At 50.4% G+C, this 20,319-nt stretch overlaps 1 protein-coding gene across 1 annotated transcript in view; it reads right to left on the bottom strand.

Moving 5' to 3' along the window:
- The window catches only part of NGEF (neuronal guanine nucleotide exchange factor), a 65,345-nt gene extending 51,371 nt beyond the window's left edge, over positions 1-13,974 (bottom strand). Inside the window, exons 1-2 of the mRNA XM_030575795.1 lie at positions 13,883-13,974; positions 11,940-12,082 (exon numbers count right to left, since the gene is read on the bottom strand). Of these exons, the coding sequence (XP_030431655.1) occupies positions 11,940-12,082; positions 13,883-13,974 (235 nt within the window). The remainder of the gene's footprint in view (positions 1-11,939; positions 12,083-13,882) is intronic.
- Between the last annotated feature and the right edge of the window lie 6,345 nt (positions 13,975-20,319).

Raw genomic sequence — 20,319 nt, 5'->3', positions numbered from 1 at the left:
ACGCCGTGGTAGCTGAACTAAAGGCCAATGGGTGGCGAATTAATGAGGCAAAAAGCCACCTTGTGCCCTCTCAAAGCTTTTCCTTCTTAGGCCAACATTATGACCCCTACGACTGTGGCCAACCCACCTCGGGGATTCTAGATCCTTGGGTAACAGACCCACCCGAGAATAAAAAGCAACTGCAGAGACTTTTAGGCCTAATTAATTATCACCGACACTTCATCCCAGATAAACACCTTGTAGACCTGGAGGTGATCCAGGAACCCCTCTCGTCCAAACGGAGACGGGAAATATGGAGTCCTGAGGCCCAAAAAAGCCTGGAACGAATAGCCACTTGGTTTGCCTCTAACCCACGGCTGGCCCGATATAAAAGGGACTCACCTTTCACCATCACCCTTTTCTTTACACAACATCACTATGGGTACTCAGTATCACAGGACGGGCAACCGGTCTATAACTGGGCCCGACGGCTCAAGGGCCCTCAGTATCGATACGGGCCCATAGGACTCATGTTACTAGCCGCAGGTGAGGCACGCATTTGGGCCCCGCTATCTAGTAAGGGAACCCTGATTGGCCCTGAGGTACACCTCATTCCTTGGCTCACGCGGTTGCCCCCTCCCAGTTTTCATGGAACCAGCCTAACGTGGCAACAGCTGTGTTATGTGGGGGAGATCACGTGGCGGGAATGGACGCTTAAATCGCTGCCAAACGATGTCCGATTCCCAATAGCCTCGGAGCCCCTGTGTATAGAAACAAAATATGACCCCTGGATTGTATCTGATGGGGGCACTTCCCCGACCCCCCGGGCAGGTGTCCTCTGTGCTAAATGCGACCACTTCCAGGTTGACCTCCTTCCCCCGGGTTCATCGGCCCAGCATAGCGAAGTTCATGGGGTTCTTCTCGCTGCCCAGCACGTTACCCAGGCCCATTCCGTTTCTGCTCAGGTCGTGCTAGGCATAGACTCACAATTTTGTCTCAGCATCCTCACGGGAGAGGCTAACCCCACAGCATTTACGCCCCTGTGGGAGACTATTTTTGACCTCATACGTAAGTTCCCACGGCCCTGGTTTGTAACCCATTGCCCGTCACATCGTCCTGACTCTAACCCCCTCCACTCCGAATTGGATCACAGAATGAGGGAAGTTCAGGCACCACCCCAAGTGTGCCTGGGGCAGCAGCCCCAGCTTAACACCGACCCATTCCTCCAATGGCTTCATGAGGATTGGGGGCATTTGCCTAGCGGCCGCCTATACAATCAGTTAGCCCTAGGTGCTCAGGGAAAGCCTGAGGTACGGCGGCAGGACTGCGAAAGAGTCGTGCAGGCCTGCCTTAAGTGTGCACAAATCAAGTCCCAAAACCGCCTGCGCTACGAGCGGTGGGCGTACGCTGCAGAGTACTTCCCTCCTGGCGCGGTGTGGCAAATAGACTTAATGGGACCCCTACCCGGAGCCCGTCGCCACCCTAAGGCTCTGGTAGTGGTAGATTTGGGCTCCCGTCAAACTCACTGCATTCCCCTGAATACCACCACGGCTGCGGCCGTGGCTGGGGCGCTGCAACAGGTAGCTGCAGCATGGGGTGTGCCCTCCGAGGTTCAAGCAGATGGAGGACCCCCGTTTACCAGCAAACGTTTCGAAGCATTAGTGCTGGGATGGGGGGCTTCCCTCCATATTCACTTGAAGTATCACCCCGAAAGTAACGGTGTTGTAGAGCGGAAAATCGGGGTTCTGAAAACCATGATACGTTCAGTTAATCCCCACGATGACTACAAGGGCTGGAGTGCGCTATTACCCCAGGTTCTTATCTCCCTCAATGCAAACTATTCTCGTTGGCCGGAGATCAGCCCCAGACCTAGAGGTCCCTGGACTCCTGTATATCACCCTGATCAACTAGTCTGGGTGGCTGAGCCACAGGCCTCAGGTCGCCGGGAACCCTACGCCGCACAAGTTGTGAGTGCAGGTAAATATCCTAATACCTACACGGTTGTGGATGCCCAGGGCACCCACACCTTGGTCCACCACAACTGGATAAGCAAACGTTCTGAGTCAGGAGCGAACTAACGGGGGCCAATAAGGCCGCCTTCTGTTCTGTCTTACAGTTTGCCATAGCGGCAGGGAGCCAGAACGACGATCGGAGGGGCCCACCTCTGCTGAACCTGAGACGGTATCCTGTGGGCGAAAATGCCCATCAGCTTCTGTTTGCAGCCTATTGGATCCAGGAAGCCCTGGGAGGAAACATCGACTTATCTTCGCTGACCTCTGATAATTGCCTTGCATGTTCTAACAAGCTGTCTGTAAATAGGCCTTTGTTTGATTTGTTACCGTTAGTGTTTAACTTTAGTAGTATTAATGGTCCCCTTAATTGCTCTTCCCCCTCAGCTCAGTGGCTCCCTACTGCGCAGTGGACAGGTTGCACGAATGACCTTTTTAACCCCATTTCCCCTCTTGTTTTCCCTATTTTTAATAGAACTAGAGCACGCTGCAGGGACCCACTCCCCTTGTCACCTGCACAGAGACCCATGGCGTCCCACTGTTGGGCATTTTATGGCAGGGAGGAACATAAAAACCGGTCAGACTCACCTCATTGGGTCGGCACGTATCCGAATTGTTCCCAAACCCTTGTCTATGGCAACGTGTCTCACGGTGACGTTGTTATGGATCGGGACACCCCCTTGCCAATAGTCAATGAAACTGTCGTGGAAATAGATGTCTGGGACCCACCCTTTAGCACCTTTTTTAACCCTCTTAAGCACACCTATTTTTATTCTAATTGGGTTTTAAATAGATTACGACCCGGTCATTTCTGGCTATGTGGCGAGGTTGCCTTTGCGGCACTCCCTCCCAACCCCAAGGGCATATGTACTATTGGCTCTCTCCTGATAAAAGGGGGCGGTGTTTATGTTAAGACCTGGCAGCCCAGTTCAGCCGGGAGGGTTCGACGTTCTTGGGGATGGTGGGAGAGGGCGAAGGGGGCGTTGTCCTCTATGGTTTCTTCAGCAGTCTGGTTTAACCCCGTGGGGTACATGTTATTGCGTGAGCAAGTATTATTCCAATCACTGGCTATTGAAACGCTAGCTAATACTACTGCAAAAGGCTTTACTTTAGTTAATCAGCGGCTAGGTGAATTAGCAGATTATACTTTTCAGAATCGCTTAATGATACAATTTTTGTTGCAATCACGGGATTTTTGTGAAACCCTTGTATCTATGTATCCCCAGTTTAAAGATAAGTGCTGTATCTCTCTTTCTTCTATTTCTGGAAACTTAACTGAAGTAATTGATGATCTTAAGGCCTTAGGAACCGCTGTGCGTGAGTCCAGAGAGACCTTCCGCTTCTGGTCATGGCTGGAGTGGTTGGGGCTTGGAGCCTATAAGGCTTATTTTCAATCCCTTTTTGTGTCGCTTGTGGTGGGCCTCTGCCTCCTCTGCCTTGGGTGTGCTTTTGTTAAGGCCTGTGTTCGGCGGATGGTGGGAAGTGCCCTTATTGCCTCGGCTACTGAGAAACGTCCGCTCGTAGGGGCGGATGCTGACTCAGACACTGAGGTTTAGGTACGTGGGGTGTTGTCGGCCGGAGCATGGGGGCATGTTTGACCCCCAAGTGGGGCCCCAGGGCCAGACTACGGGTGCTCCGGCCTCCACCCCCCCCAACGGATTTTTCCCCCAGCCCTCAGAACTGCCACCTGTCACGCTCAGAAAGCAGAACTTGCAACAGGAAGCCTTGTGGTTAGCCAGCCTGAAGAGACCAAGTTCCCCTGACAACAGTCGCTTCCTGGGTAGAGACGTTGGGGCCCGACTGCCTCCCTTGTATGGGCATATGCCACTCGCGACCCCCCCAATTGGCTTATCACAAACAATGACGACAAATTTACTATATATTGCCGGTCCCCTCCCGGGGACGGGCGGAGAGCCCCCGAATTCCTGTCGAAACCGTATCCAGGCCTGATCACCCTGCATGCTCTCTCGGCTCACGCGTTTCCTGAAGCCTAACCGGTTGCCGGCCGTAATGAAACTTTTGTGGTTTGTATGTGTAAGTATAATTAGCTGTTAAGTATTCTGTACTGGTAGATAAGAGGCAAAGACTGATTCTAGCCGCCCCAAGATTCCTGCTAGGGGAAACCCGTTGACCAGGAACTCTTGAAAGCAAGGGGGATCAGTTAAGCCTCACAATTTATTTAGGGAAATTAGTTGCTGCACTTATGATTACTAATAGCACCAATATCACTTTTACTAACCCCTGGAATGATTTAGATAACTATTGGGACTTAGAAAAATACCAGGGCCAGCTTTTATTTGTAATTGCAGTATTTGTATTATTTGCTTTGGTAGTGTGTTGTAAGCCCCAGATGTAACTGATCGTGTTCTCCCTTATCATTATCTGTGATTCATTTAATAAACCCTTATTCTCTTAAACACTAAGAGTGATTGCTTGCGTGCTCTCCGTCGCTACCCGTGGGCACTTGACACCCCCCCCAGGGCATCCAGTGATCGAACCTCCGCCCTACCCCAACGCTCATTACCCGGTAGATAACGGGCACCTGGTGGCCATATTGGTGGAGCAAGGGGCGAGAGTAATCAGTAATCAACAGCCCAAGTATCAAAAGGATAGTAAGGAAGTGACAAAAGACTTCAGCAAGTCAAATGGACTCATGATTAAAGGCAACTTATCATCATTCCAAATAAAATGAGAGGAGAAATCCTAAACCTCATCCATGAAGAACATCAAGAATTAAATGCCATAAACAGGCTAACCAGTCAGAAGGTGGCCAAGCATCAGCAAAGACATAAAGTATCTGCATGTGAACATTGTAAAACTAACAGAAAAATAAAACACAAAGAACCTTGAATAACAACACCCCTACCTGACAGACCTTGAAAGAGACTAGCTGCAGATTTATTAAAATTCAGGGGACATCATTACCGAGTATCATGGTCTGTTTTTTCAGGTATACAGAAATAATGAACTTCAAAGACAGTATGACTGTGTAAATACTGTAAATGGTAAGAATGTAGAACAGAGGTGGGCAAACTACGGCACACAAGCTGGATCTGGCCCGTCAGGGCTTTGGATCTGGCCCACGGGACAGTCACCCCGTGGCGCCACGGGCCCACGCCGCTCCCAGAAGTGGCCAGCACCACGTCCTTGTGGCTGCGAGGGGGGATGGGAGGCAGAGGGCTCTACATGCTAACCCTGCCTGCAGGGACCACCCCCTGCAGCTCCCATTGGCCGGGAATGGGGAACAGCAGCCAATGGGAGTTTTGGGGGAGGTACCCGCAGGCAAGGGCAGCGCGCAGAGCCCTCTGTCCCCCAGGGGGCCACAGGGACGTGGTGCCAGCCACTGCTGGAGCGGCACGGGGCCAGGGCAGCCAGGTAGCATGCCTTAGCCCCACTGCACACAGCTGCCACCCCAGAGCTGCTCAAGGTAAGAGGCTCTGGGCTGGAGCCCGCACTTCGAACCCCTCCTCCATCCCACACCCCAGTCCCCGGCCATGAGCCCCCTAGCCCGCCGCCGCACCAGTCCTGCACCCCAATCCCCTGCCTGAGCCCCCTGCCGCACCTGGCACCCCTCCTGCACCCCAATCCCCTTCCCTGAGCCACCTGCCGCATCCCACACCCCTCCTGCTCCCCAGCCCCCTGCCCTGAATCCACAACCCTCTGCCCTGGGCCACCTGCTGCACCCCATACCCCTGCTGCACCTAACCCCCTGCCCTGAACCCCCAACTCCCTTTGCATCCCTCCCTGCACCCCTGCCCTGAGCTCCCCCACACTCTGCACCCCTCCTGCACCCCAATCTCCTGCCCTGAGCCCCCTCCACCACCCCACCTCCCTCCTGCACCCCAACCTCCTGCCCTGAGCCCCTTCCTGCACACCGTACCACCTCCCACACCCCGCACTCCCTCCTGCACCCCAACTCCCTGCTCCAGCCCTACACTCATGGCCCTGCATGCTATTTCCCCACCCAGATGTGGCCCTCGGGCCAAAAAGAACATAAAGGGGGAGATGTAATGGAATGCTAAACTGTTCAGCCACTAGGTGGCACTGTCTATAAAAAACTGATTTTAAACGAACCTCAGACATACCTGGCAGAACATTAAAGGCTCTTATGATGACCACAGCTGGTGCGTATAAGCAAGCTCTATGACCAGTCCATATCTGGTACAGAACAACATGACAGGTACTGTGACTCCTCAGCACATTCACTCACAGCGCATACAGAGCACAGTGAGGCAGGAGGAGGGATAAGAGACAACACAACTCAAGACCGAAATGTTTGGGTTGTTTTCAGACTCAACCTTAACCCAACACTTGTAGTCAGGTCCTGTTGGGTTAGGTTGCAAGGCTCTACAACAGAGTATTGTTCTCAGAGATTCAGCTCATAATATGTCTCTCCACTAGTTACAGTTTCCTTTCCCCCTTTACCACAGTGTTTTATCCGTTTAACTTATGTTATCTAATTTAGACTGTAAACTCCCATGGGCAAGGACCTCGTCCTCTTCTATGCCTATAAAAGAAAAATCCCACTAACGGAGATATAGGAATAATTAACCTACTGCAGCTGACCCTTGTGCAGTCTGTGACTGATGGCAATCTTTCTCCTAAAGAGTACAACAGGGATGCAGGCAAGTACATCTTACACACATCAGTTTGCAGATTTTTAGCTTCCTCGGAGCAGCATTTCTTGTAGCTGGGTAGGAAGGATGGTCCAGTGCCTAAGGCTGTGGACTGGAACTTGGGAAGTCTCACTGGGTTCTTGGCTCAGCCACAGACTCCCTGTAGTACCTTGCACAAGTCACTTAATCTACCCTGAGCCTCAGCTCTCCATCTGTAAAAATGTAATACTCTACCTCACAGAAGTATTGTGAAAATAAAATCCATTATGATTTGAGATGCTCAGACACTAAGGTAATGAGGGCCATATAAGTACCTAGATTGATATTTGGCAATGAGGTTGTTTTGGTGTCTAGCACTGTTTTTACATCTTTATCAAGCGTTTCATTAACACATTGTCACTAAATTAAGACTATAATAGCACATCTGCCTTTGGAGATTAGTAGAAATGCAGCAGGAAGTAGACAACAGATTAGGCAGCATGTATGCAAATTTAAAACTGTTCACTACGGTCCCTGAACTATACCTAAAATTCAGCTGTTTTGTCTGACAAATATTGTCTGACTTCTTCTGACATCTAGCTTACTCAAGCTTTCTCAATGCCTTGATCCAAGTTTTCCATAGCATCCTTCAAGGCTCAGCCTCTTCTCATCAATAACCCTATATTTAACTGCAGACTTTTCCTGCTCCTGGTAAATGTCCTCAGTGGTCCAAGTAGCCTCCTCACTACCAACTGTAGGGTTTTGTCTGATAACTTATCAGAATCTCTAGCAGATTTCCCATGATGGCCCATTACAGGCTTCAGCCTTCTCTCCCCTCTGGAACTCTGATGTCCTGGAGCATCTCTTCTAGGCTGCCAAAATATCAAAGCCTGGACTGTTCAACAACATGACTTTCTGAGTCACTATTTGGACTTTATACTGGATTGCCACATAACAATGCTTTGTTAAAGTGGAGCTAAAGCTGCTGCTGTACAGCAGAGCCACCTTATCCTTTCATGCTTCCAGAATATGGAACTCCAAAACCCAAACATGGGGAAAATCAGGAAATGCTCAGTTACACCCTCCACCCCCAACTCCAACGTATTCCTTAAAAGAACATGTTATGCTTAAAAAAACCAAAACCCTTCAACCTTGAGAGAACCAGTTAAGGTAACCCTTCCCACATAAGAAACCCCAACAATCTTAAATCCGCCCCAGATGGAAACCACAAGAAACTCAGAATGTCAGCGTACCTCATCCCTTCATAACATACACTGCCAGTACAGATATGTGTCTAACACAACTATACAATAAGACTCTGATTTGTATAACCTCACAAGTCTTTCAGTGTGTTCTGTATATTTCCGTTGGCCTACAATGTTTCTTTTTTTTATGTGTGAGAGAATTTTAGAGAGGATGTTAAATTAAGCTTTACATAGAAACTTAGCTATACAGCCTTAACTGTAGAGCAGCTATCAGCTGCTCCATAATTAAAGACAAAAAAAAACATTTATGAAACCAGTTAGGATTGCTCAGTGACCACAGTTAAATTACCTACCACATAATTTAAAAAACGTAAGCACCTAAAGACAAGGAGATCAATGGCTAAGTAAATCATATATTTTACACTGACCATCTAAGTTTCTCTCATCAAGTACAAAGATGTGCATTTTATCATAACACAACCTTAACTCTGACCTATGGATTTTGGGGTTATATTTTACATATTTTTGTTATCTACATTTCAGGAACTATTACCTCATAAAGAGAATTCCATAAATATATTCACTGATTATTATGCTTTAATAATGTACTTATTTGGTGGGTTTTTTTGAGAGTTAAGTTGTATATGCTGAGCAAGTGTCCACTTATTTAAAATATCAAACAAATATAAAAGCCATTGAAGTCTCCAAATTATACATTCAGCTAAGAATATATGCCATGGGTGCAGGGCCAGCTCTAGCCATTTCGCCGCCCCAAGCACGGCGGCACGCCACGGGGGGTGCTCTGCCACTCGCCGGTCCCGCGGCTCTGGTGGATCTCCCGCAGACGTGGCTGCGGAGGGTCCGTTGGTCCCGCGGTTCGGGTGGACCTCCCGCTGGCGCGGACCCTACGCAGGCACGCCTGCGGGAGGTCCACCGGAGCCGCCTGCCACCCTCCCGGCAACTGGCAGAGCACCCCCTGCGGCATGCTGCCCCAAGCACCTGTTTGGCGCGCTGGGGCCTGGAGCCGGTCCTGCCAGGGTGGCCAAACTTACTGATCCTCTGAGCCGTTGTCATAAACAGATAGTTAAGGGTTAATGTCTCTTTTACCTGTAAAGGGTTACAAGCAGTGAACCTGGACCACCTGACCAGAGGACCAATCAGAAAACAAGATACTTTCAAATCTCGGTGGAGGGAAGTCTTTGTTTTGTGTTGGTTGTTTGTCGGTTGTTCTCTTTGGGTTCTGAGAGTAACCAGATGTACCTACAGGCTCTCTAATTTTCTATTCAAATAGTGAGTACCAGTAGAAGGCAGTTTAGTCTTTTTGATTGTTTTCTTTATTTGCAAATGTGTATTTTGCTGGAAGGATTTTAATTTGTATTTGTGCTGGGGGGAAGGCTTCTCTCTAGTGTCTATAAGCTGAAAGACCCTGTAACCCTTACCATCTTAATTACAGAGACAACTTTTACTTTTTCCTTTCTTTTATTAAAAACTTTTCTTTTTTTAAGACCTGATTGATTTTTTCCCCTTGTTGAGGCTCAAGGGAATTGAGTCTGTACTCACCAGGGAATTGGTGGGAGACAGGGAGAGAAAGAGGAGGGGGGAAGGTGCATTTCCCTTTGTTGTAAGATTCAAGGAGTTTGAATCACAGTGATCTTCCAGGGTAACCCAGGGAGGGAAAGCCTGGGAGAGGCAACAGTGGGGGAAAGGGTTTACTTTCCTTGTGTTAAGATCCAGGGGGTCTGGGTCTTAGGGTCCCCAGGGAAGGTTTTGGGGGGACCAGAGTGTACCAGGCACTCCAAGACCTGGTTGGTGGCAGCACTACAGGATCTAAGCTGGTAATTAAGCTTAGAGGAATTCATGCTGGTACCCCATCTTTTGGACTCTAAGGTTCAGAGTGGGAATTTATACCATGACAGCCGCATACAACAATCTTCAGAAGTTCAAGAGCTGGGGAGCACCTGCTGGGGATCGAGGCTTCAACCCTGCGGTGGAGTGGTGGGGCTAGCGGCTTCTGCCCTGTGGGGAGGGGGATATTGGGTCTTCAGCTCCAGAGGAGATGCCTGTCTGTACTCGGGCTTCAGCCTTGCAGGGATGGGGGGGTCTCAGGGCTTCTGCTTCGCAGGAGGTGTCTGTCTGGGTTCGGGGTTCAGCCCTGCTCCTGCTGTAGCCCCAAGCCCCAGCAGGCACACCCTGCAGGGTTGAAGCCGGGAGACCCACTCCCTGCTGGGCAGAAACCAGAAGTGACACCTGGGAGGGCCCATTGAATCACATACCATCCCCCAGATTTTTGCCAGGATTTGATGGCCCTGCTCAGTCACTTGGTGCCACTGGGCCCCCTCCCTGCACAGCAGCTGCTGGAGCTGGCAAGGTGGGCGCTGCAGTCATGGGGAGAGGCAGTGGCAAACAACTGGGATCTGCAGGGAAGACCGTTCAGGGTAAGTAGGGAGTGTGGGGGGGCATGACTCAAGCTGTTAGAAGGGGACAAACCTCATCAGATACCAGTCGCCATGGCAGAAGCTCCTAGCCCCACCATCCTGCCATAGGGCAGAAGCCCTTAGCTTTGCCCCCCAGTCTGGTAGGAAGAGAATGGGAGGGTGTGGGGGGTTCCGTGAGCCACATTTTAACTGTAAAAGAGCTGCATATGGCTCTTGGCCATCCCGATATATGCAATTTTGTATTCCTGATATTCTCATACTTTCCTTCCTCCTTCGGTCCACACCCCTACCTACTTGTGTTGCGTTTTCTTCCTAGCTATGCCCCAATCCTGAAAACTGATTTATGTGAGTGGACACACACAGCCTGACAAAGCCACTGAGGTTCCACATAGGTGCAGTATTCCATCCACATGAATCAGTTACAAGATCAGATCTTTAGTTTATAATCTCTTTCAGGCAGGGACTGTCTTTCTTATATTATGTTTGTTCAGCCCCAGCACAATGAGGTGCTGATTCGAATTGGTGCCTCTGGGTGCTACGGTAATCCAAATAATATGCTTAATAGGAAAGTGTATTTATAATAAAGTTAAGTAAATATGTGGATTTGCATTTGAAGTTGAATGTGTATATACATAATGTGTTGTTTTTTCAAAAGGGTTTTATGTTAAGTTTGTATTTTGAGATTTTTGTTGAAAGAACAGTATTTATTTAGCTTTAGTGTAAAAGTGGCTGTGTTGCAATCCTGGTCCATGCTCCCATCCCCAGGAAGACCTGGAGGAGATAGGAATCTCCCACTGCTTCCTGTAGGGACGAGCAACTGGATTGCATGAACTGAAAGGGTTTGCCTTTAGATATCTTTGGCCTGTAGGCACTTTTTGATTGTTTTTATTTGGTCTTTTCCTTATCTATCTCTGTGGAGTAGCCAGGGTGGAAGAAAAGCACACTAAATCAGCAATTGCTAGAGCATCTGGAAAATGGGAGTGGGGGGAATACCCCAATTTAGTTTTCAAAAAGGTAGCAAAGATGTCTTGTTTCTTCATTTTTTTTTATGTTTGTCTATTTATATGTCTAGTCTATTTAAATGTCAGCTCTTTGGGGCAGGGACTGTTTCTTGCTGTCCCTGCACAGCCCCTAGCACAGCAGGGTCCTGGTAAGGCCTTTTGATTCTACTCTGTCATAAATGACTGATAATAATAAACCATGTTCGGATCCAGTGAAGATCTGGATTGATGGCTGATGAGGAGCTCACTCCTGTGGGGAGCTTTTTCCACTTCTTGTGCCCTCAAACCTTGAGGGCAGCAGAGGGTGGCATATGACTGCTGTTGGGGGGTTAGTTTTTGCTCTCCAATTATTGCTGCTTTCAAGGTTCAGGCAAGCTGAACACTAAGGAGCTAACATCCCAGAGAATCTTAAATGGATGGTTTCTTTAACTAATATAAATTCTGCCTCAAGATTAAAAGGCTAGAAAATAACCTACTTGAACCATTTCTTACAAATTTCAGGCCAAATTTAGTTCTAATGCGTTTTATGCAAATGTTTGAACCATTTTCTCTTATTTATATTCAGTGTCTTCACTCATCAGAAATGCATGAGCAAAGACTTCACACTCTAGAAATCTAGGAACATTACCTGGGTTAATAGGGGCAGTATTTCTGTCAGACAGCACAATGCCTTGGGCAGCCCATAAATTTATGGCACAACAAACATGGCCCTTACCTATTTGTTCAATGAGGGTTTTCCAGGAGTCAGTTGTCATGGGGTGGATCATTTGCAGGGTTTCAGAGAGAACAGCTGGGCACTCTGGGACCACAGGGCTCTCATCAGGGATAAGCACTAGTCCAGCCGTGGAAGGGGATTCTCTTTGGGAGAGAAATATATAGTATACAGTCAGGCATTGTCAATCGACCTGCCCTCAGCCCAAGCATTTGAATCACCCAGTTTCCACATACACCAGTGGGCTCTGGCACTTACCAACATCAGTGGCCAGCAAGACACACTATTTAGGGACCCTGACTGTGTTTTTTTCAAAACTGCTCTACGATTCACCTCCATAGGGCAGGCACACTCCTTCCGCTCCAAAAAAACTCCTATGTGCCACAGGGGCTGTCTTTGAGCACTGAGCATGGAGGCTTTGGCCCTGCAGGAGAGCAGTAACCTCCCCTGATTCCACCCAGAGCTGAGGTATGAGATCCCATCACCGACTGAGCTTAGCGCTGTGCAAGGATAGAGCCAGCCTCAGAGCAGAGAGGTAGGGGTGTGTGTGTGTGCGTGTGTGAAAGAGAGAGAGACTGGCTGGGGTTCAGCTCAGGCCTGTATAGAGTAGGGAGGACAGAGGATGAATGCAGCTCGGTTCCAATACATGGAAGGAGGCAGGAAGAAGGGATGCTGAGAGTTCAGTCACATACCCTGGTGTAGGGAGAGGGGACTGGAATCGGTTCCAGCTGGAGTTCAGCCTGGATTGGTACAGGGAGATGGGGGGGAGAAATGGGGATGAGTCTGGTTGGTGGGAGGGATGTGGGGAGGGGGAGGAGTGTGATGGAAATCAGCCCCAGTTGATGCATAGGTATGGAGGGGAGGAGATATGATGATCAGTTCTGGTTGTGTGTGTGGTGGGGGGTGGAATGGAGATCAACACCATGTCAGTAAGGGGGTGGAGGAGGGCTGGAGGTCAGCCAGGTGGTGCAGAGGAGAAAGTGCAGAGAGTGGAGATCAGCCCGGGTTGGGTTGGGGCGGGGGCAGGCGGTAAAGAGCAGACCCGGACAGGGCAGTGGGATTGTGCTATGGGGGGAGGGGGGGATTGAAGAGCAGCCTCAGGCACAGCAGTGGGATGGGGGGTTGTGGAGAACAGCCCCGGACGGGGCAGGGGGGCTGGGGGGTTGAGGCAGGTTGGAGAACAACCCCGGGCGGGGCAGGGGGGCTGGGGTGCGGGGATTGGAGAACAGCCCCAAACGGGGCAGGGGGATTGGGGCAGGTTGGAGAACAGCCCCGGGCGAGGGTATTGGGGTGCCGGGGGGGGAATTGGAGAACAGCCCCGGCTGGGGCTGGGGCAGCTTGGAGAACAGCCCTGGGCGGGGCAGGGGGATTGGGGTGCTGGGGGAGTGGAGAACAGCCCCGGGCGGGGCAGAGGGATTGGGGCGCGGGGGGATTGGAGAACAGCCCCGGCGGGGGTATTGGGGCGCGGGGGGATTGGAGAACAGCCCCGGGCGGGGCAGGGGTATTGGGGCGCGGGGGGATTGGCGAACAGCCCCGGGCGGGGGGATTGGGGCGCGGGGGGATTGGAGAACAGCCCCGGGCGGGGGGATTGGGGCGCGGGGGGATTGGAGAACAGCCCCGGGCGGGGGGATTGGGGCGCGGGGGGATTGGAGAACAGCCCCGGGCGGGGGGATTGGGGCGCGGGGGGAATGGAGAACAGCCCCGGGCGGAGGTATTGGGGCGCGGGGGGAATGGAGAACAGCCCCGGCGGGGGTATTGGGGTGCTGGGGGAGTGGAGAACAGCCCCGGGCGGGGCAGGGGGATTGGGGGGCGGAGTTGGAGGGTCCGAGCCCGCTAGTAACCGCGCTCGGGCTCAGAGGAGGGACGCGAGCCCGGCGGAGGGTCCGCCTGCAGGCGGGAAGGAGTGAGTGGGTCCCGCGGCGGGGCGCCCCCTCCCCGCCCCTCACCTGCCGGCCGGGCGGGCTCCGGCCGCGCTCTCCGCCGAGCCGTCGCGGTCCAGGGCGCAGGCGGCGCTGAGCGCCGCAGCCAGCAGCTCCATGTGAGGCTGTGACAGCGGCGGCGGCGAGTCGGGCTCCGAGCGGCGGCTGCCGCGCGACTCCGCAGGCGGCGCGGGGTTGGGGGAGGCCGGGCGGTTGCCACGGCAACGGGGGTAGGAAGGCAGCAGTCTGCGCGGGAGGGAGATGGAGACCTGCAGCGTGCGCGGGGGAGGGACCCCGGCTAGAGCCCCCGGGACACCGGCCGCTCCCCCGAGTCCCCCGGACTCCGACTGCCCCCCCGAGCCCCTGGGAGACCCACTGCCCCCCCCAGCCTCCCAGACAGTGACCGGCTCCCCCAGAGTCTCCCGGACACCGACTGCTCCCCCCCGCACCCCTGGGAGACCGACCGCCCCCCCCCAGAGCTCCCGGGAGACCGACCGGCCTAACTAGAACCCCCGGGAGACGGACGGCCCCTCGTGAGATGACTGGCTCCCCCCAGAACCCCGCCTCCCGGCCCGGCTAGAACCCCCAGGAGATGGACCAGGCCCCCAGATGCCCCACGGCCCAGCTAGCGCCCCCAGGAGCTGGACCACCCTGGCGAGAGCTACACTCCTCCAGCAGTCCCCTCCCCAGCTAGAGACCTACACCCCCTGAGGTAGCGCCTGCCTCGATAGAGCTTCCCACAGCTGCACCCCTTTCCCAGGAGCACCCCTGAGAGAGCACTGCCCTCCTCAGAGCCCTCTGCTCTGGGTATATCGCCCAGAGGCAGACATCCCCCCCCCGCCAGAGGTCCCTGCCACCCCCGCACCCCCCCCTTTCCAGCAGCCACCATCCCTTTCCCCAGCCAGATCTCAGTGATGTGTGCACCCACCCACCCCTTACTGCCTCCAGCCCAGCGCATCACAGAGGACCTCTCCCTAGCCCCTCAAACCCAGAGCACAGGTCTTCCCCTACCCCTTGCTTCCTTCAGTTTAGGGCACAGAACCTCTCTTCCCCTTTGTCTGCACCTCACGCCCTGGAGCAGAGAGAGCGTGGCCAGTGAGCGTTTTGGAGGGGAAGTGTAGCATTTTTGGATTCTCCCACATTTGGTGCATATTGTGCATTTCTTCTACTGAAAGCACATTCTGAGATGGAGGATAGACTCAAATAATTCCCTCCTCCAGTTGCTGATCATAGGGACTTTTTCCTCAAATCCACATTACCTCACAGACAGAACAATTACCTTCCTCCCCAATACAGGGGATTTTGCACCTTTCTTCCCTGCACCTCCCTCTCTACCTAAGAATTGTCAGCTTTACAGGGTGTTGTATTTTTTTTTGTCTTTTTTTTTTTGCTCAGACAATAAATATCAATGCTTTCGGCACTCTAAAATCTGTCTTCATGCAGGTAATCTTTATGCTACCTCAAGGTTGACTCCCCTTGAACTTTAGCATACAGTCACACCCCTCTGATTAATTTGAAAACTTGTGGACAGGCTGGGTGCTGCTCTGCCACAACTTGTTAACTCCCAAGAGAAAAAGATAATTCATACCAAATTAAATCTGAGGATTTAAACAGGAAATTCTCAGCCAAGTTTCCCAGACAAACCTTAACTTACCCCTTTGCATATATAAATATGGCTTTTTTCAATACATAATCATACAATTTAGGCAATAATAATGAAATCCATATGAGGATATCAATGTATAGATAAAGGCAGATTTTATTTTCTAGTATACTGTATTATTTGCCAAATAATCCAACAGGATAATTTGGCCCAACTTCTTCTAGTTACACTGGTATAAACCCAGAAAGACTCAACTGACCACCACTGGACACCATCTGGGTTTACAATGGTTGTCACACACATCCCTTGTAGAGCCCCTCTTGGCTTGAAACTCCAGGCTGCTGTGTTGGAGAGGGGACCCAAAACACTAGATTAATGTGCTCTTAAGCTTCCCTTTGGCAGAATAGGTTGTAGCACTCTCTCTGCCCTTGGCATCATTAGCACATTTCCTGAGCACAGGCAGGCTGTTTCCCCTTTATGGAAATTGGATCTCATAGCCTAGCTGCCCTCTGTGCCCCCAGGACCAATGGTGACCCACTCCCAGACCCCCTAGTAGCTTATGCACATCCTTTCCCAGAGTTCCATCCATGGTTGCTCTAGTAGGTTTATAGTTTAACTCTTGCTGGGACACGTATTGGTGAAGCAAATAGACACACAGATAGACTTTAGAAAGTTTTCCAAACACAATTACTCTTTACTTAAATATTGTAAGAGAGATAAAGATATAGGCAAACAATAAAACACCTATGTGTATTTCCCTACTTCAGTTTCCTCACCAGTCTTGAGGATTCTTTGGGCTTCAGGATGCCCCCTTTCTGCACACAGTTTCTCTCAACCATGGAATGTCTCTCTCACCTGTGTCCCAGTTTCCTTCTTTCTGGCTGATCCCTCAATTAAACAAGCCCACACTGCTATGAAAGCATTAAACATGCTTCTCTTCTGCCCAAGCTTCCTGTGTGTCTCAAGGCATCACCCTACTCATCCAGTCTCTGTAGTTTTAAAGGCTAATTCTTGCCACCTGTTTGGGGGAAACATTCCACCCAGAAAATCCTAGCCTTGCAGGCAAACTAGGTTGAACTGGTTTCCAATCCGCCCTCAAGCAACCCTTCTTAACATACACATTGTTTGGACAGAGCACAGTGATTAAGGTTAACCGCTTTCCTTTGTCCCTGGTCTGGGGGTTATGTAACACAGACTTGATAACACCTGGCTAACTCCACATCCATGATACAGCAATTTCATAATACCAGTCAGAACTCTTAAATTGTACATACACTGATTTTCTAAAGCATCACAAGAATTTGGCTTTTTGTGAGGGTGTGCTGGGAGAGGTTAACAGCTGCTAGTGGTCACAGAGGGTTTTGATAACTTAAAGGGAGATCATGGGATTAGAGTGACCAGATGTCCCGATTTTATAGGGACAGTCCCACTATTTGGGGCTTTTTCCTATATAGGTGCCTATTACCCCCCACCCTCTGTCCTGATTTTTCACACTTGCTTTCTAGTCACTCTACATGGGATAGTCATTGCATTTGACAGCTAATAGGGAAAGTCAGGGGCTTATCACAATAGGAAGTTTGAGAATTGGAAGGGGGTTCTGTGTTTTGTAACATCTGTGAATTTGATGGAGTAAGGAGTGTTTGAGACCAGGAGTGGGGGTCAGGAGTTTGTCACTAGTTAGAGGGTCAGTATGATAGGAAAGCTGGGTGACAGCACTTATCAGTCATGTAGAGAGGTCTGGAGGACGGACAACTGTGAGGAGGGCCAAAGGCTTGGAAATGGGGTAAAGTGGTCAAGAGCACTGGTTGCAATGAGGCTGGTCTGTCTGATCAGTGGATGGTGATTGAAAGCTGAGCACTTGTCCCTGAGGTAAGACTATTGGAAGGGTTGACAGCTGTGGGGGAGGGGGATCAGAGAATGGATACGTACAAGGAAGGATGATTACTCTGATGAGCCTGTTCCTGGAAGAGTTAAGAGCTGCCTATTATTCACTCCTGCCTCAGGATCAGGGCCAAGAGTAAGATAGTTCTTCCTAAACCTGTATCTACCAATGGAGTGCCAGAGCAGCGAAATGCACAAACTTTTACCAATTGTGCTAAAATAAACACAGTTCTAAATATGACTTTCATGGGGACCTATTTAGATAAATCTCACAAGAAACTGATGCATGTTAAAAGGTTAATGAATTCAACTTTAATAATTTTTGTGCTAGTATTTCTTAACCAAATATTTTAACAATTAATTCTTATATGGCATTTTTTCTCTGTAGATCTGAAAACTTTGTACAAAGGTTGGAAAGTATTATCTCCATTTTACAGATGGGGAGATTGAGTTACTATTGAGACGTATAATGTAAGATGCTCAAAAGTGCAGCGAGTCAGGATGTTGGGTCTAAACTTTTGGTGAACTTTGGAGCCAAAAAACACCCAGACTGGCCGTCTCTGCATAATCCTTTCTGAACCTTTTTTGAACAAAGCACTGACCTGCAAACTACTCATGACACCCCCTTCCTCAAGTAGCCATTAGCCTTTATCTCTATGCATTTACTTGTTAAACTTGCTCTTCCTGTAAAATCTTGATTGATTATGCATGACCATTATCTTTTGTTAATCACTTTGTTTACTTCTGTGTATAAATATTGATGCCCACCCCTAATAAAGGGGCCACACTTATTCTAAAGCTTTTGGGGTAGTGTGTGCCCGTTGATCAACGCATTTGTGTCTGGTCTCTGACAGAATTGTGGGCCCATATTCCAACTCCGCACAACCTCGGGTGTTGGAGAGGTGAGTGAGGACTTGCTTTATTACCTAACAATTTGGGGGCTCGTCCGGGATTCCTTCTGGTGCGGTACCTCTGTCCAGTGGTCAGACCACTCATATATGAATTGGCAAGGCGCCACAGGAGATTTCTCCTAGCCAATTCAATATTGAGGGGTCGTGTATTGGACAGCAGGGTAAACGCCAGTTGGAGGGCTCCTGTCAGACACCATGGGTCAAGGGACTAGCGTGCCTCTTGAGAGTCCGTTGGGGATTGTAAATAAGTTATGGAATGAAGGGAAACTCCCAGTACAGACAGGAATGTCTAGGAAGAAGTTGTACACACTATGTGTAAGGAATTGGACTGGGTATACCGCGGTATTGGCCGACTCGGAGATGAGGTGGCCTTCGTATGGCTCTTTCGAGCAGGCTGCCTTAAGAGGAGTAAAGAGCCAGATCGAAAAAGACCATCCGGGACAGTTATGTTACTGGTTTTGTTGGGACACAGCAGCAGAGCTGTGGAAATCTTTAAAAATTATGGCAGTCAGGTACTCTCCCGAGAGTGAACCCCCTCCAGGTTATTTCGATGAAGGGTGTAGACCACGGCGTGTTTTGACTCGTCAGCTGGTCCCCTCTGCACCTGCCCCTATTCCTCCGCAGGGGAACTCTCTCCTTGTAGCAGAGGGGAATCTGCAGGATCCCAGATTGGAATTTGTGCAGAAGGATGAGGAGGAATTGGAGGGGCCAACCTTGGGAGGAGTAGTTACTAGGCTTAGGTCCAAGCAGGTACAGCAGGGTGCATGCCCCCCCCCTGAGGATAGCCTAGAGGATGTCTCTGTCAAATCTCTTGCGAATAATAAAAGTATGGTTATAGAGATGCCTTTACAGGTGCACGATCAACCTTATATGAGCAATGATGGACGATTGCAACATGCTAGTATTGTGGAATATAAAGGATGGCTAGAATGGGATTTGAAAGAGTGGGGACAGTTGTCAGGGTCTTTTGGGGAAAATCCCCGAAAGATCATAGAACTTCTAGAAAGATTGTTTTTAAGTTATAATCCTACTTATACGGATGTGGATCAGTTGTTAAGTAGAGTTTTGACTGGAGAAGAACGTAGTAGATTGTGGATGGCAGAAAGGACATGGGGAGATAGCAATGCAGCTAATGTTACTTGGATGGATAGGCGGGATCTGGCCGCTGGCTGGAATCCCCTAGACTGGACTCAGCTAAGGCTGACTCAGCTGCGAACAGATAGAGAGCGATTGTTAGAGAGACTCAAGGAAATGGCTCGCCGCTCGCCTAATCAGGCTAAGTTCATGCAGATTCGGCAGGAATCTGATGAGCCGCCCAGAAAGTTCTGGTCGAGGCTATTGGAGGGGGCCCGAATGTTCACTCAGATGGATCCTGAGAGAGAAGCAGACCACCCTACTCTTATTTCATTTTTTGTGAATCAGTCGGTGCCCCTGTAAGGGATTACTTCTTAAAGTTTCGCCCTGGTTGGGGAGGTGAGTCAGTCACTTCAGTGTTGGAAGTAGCTGATTTTGCCTGGGAGAAAGAAAGGGAAAGTAGTAAAAAGAAAGAGAAAAAGGAAGAATATAAGCTGATGGCTTTAGCTTTTCACGGTGGTGTTCGAGGCAAAGGCCGTGGCCGTGGCAGGGGATTCCAGGGTGCCCGGGGAAGAGGGTCCTGGCGACCCCAGCCATCAGGAAATTGTTTTCAGTGCGGACAGCCTGGTCACTTTAAACGTGAATGCCCCTGGGGACGCCCAGAAGGTCTGGCTGCATCCGCAGATGCTTACACAAGTGAGGAATACACCCCTGCACCACCAGCTCAGCCCATCCCCCAGGCCTGGATCAACTATGGAAAACAGCAGCAGCCGCAGCAAACTCAGCCTCCTCAATGACGGTACCCCGGGGGCGAAGGCAAACAATGTGATGGTCTTATTTCCTTAATGTCTTTAGCCGGCTCCTTTCTCACTTTCTCTCCTCCCAGCGAAGAGCCTCGTTTAACCCTTTCAGTCCAGGGACTGCCTGTCTCTTTCCTCATTGATACTGGGGCTACTTTCTCTCTTTTAAATCATGCCCCCTCTCCCTGGCTATCC

Source organism: Gopherus evgoodei, chromosome 9, assembly GCF_007399415.2.
Source record: "Gopherus evgoodei ecotype Sinaloan lineage chromosome 9, rGopEvg1_v1.p, whole genome shotgun sequence".
In the NCBI taxonomy this organism is placed as follows: domain Eukaryota; kingdom Metazoa; phylum Chordata; order Testudines; family Testudinidae; genus Gopherus; species Gopherus evgoodei.
Note: the sequence above shows the minus strand (reverse complement) of the source record. Positions and strands in the feature narration are given on the sequence as shown.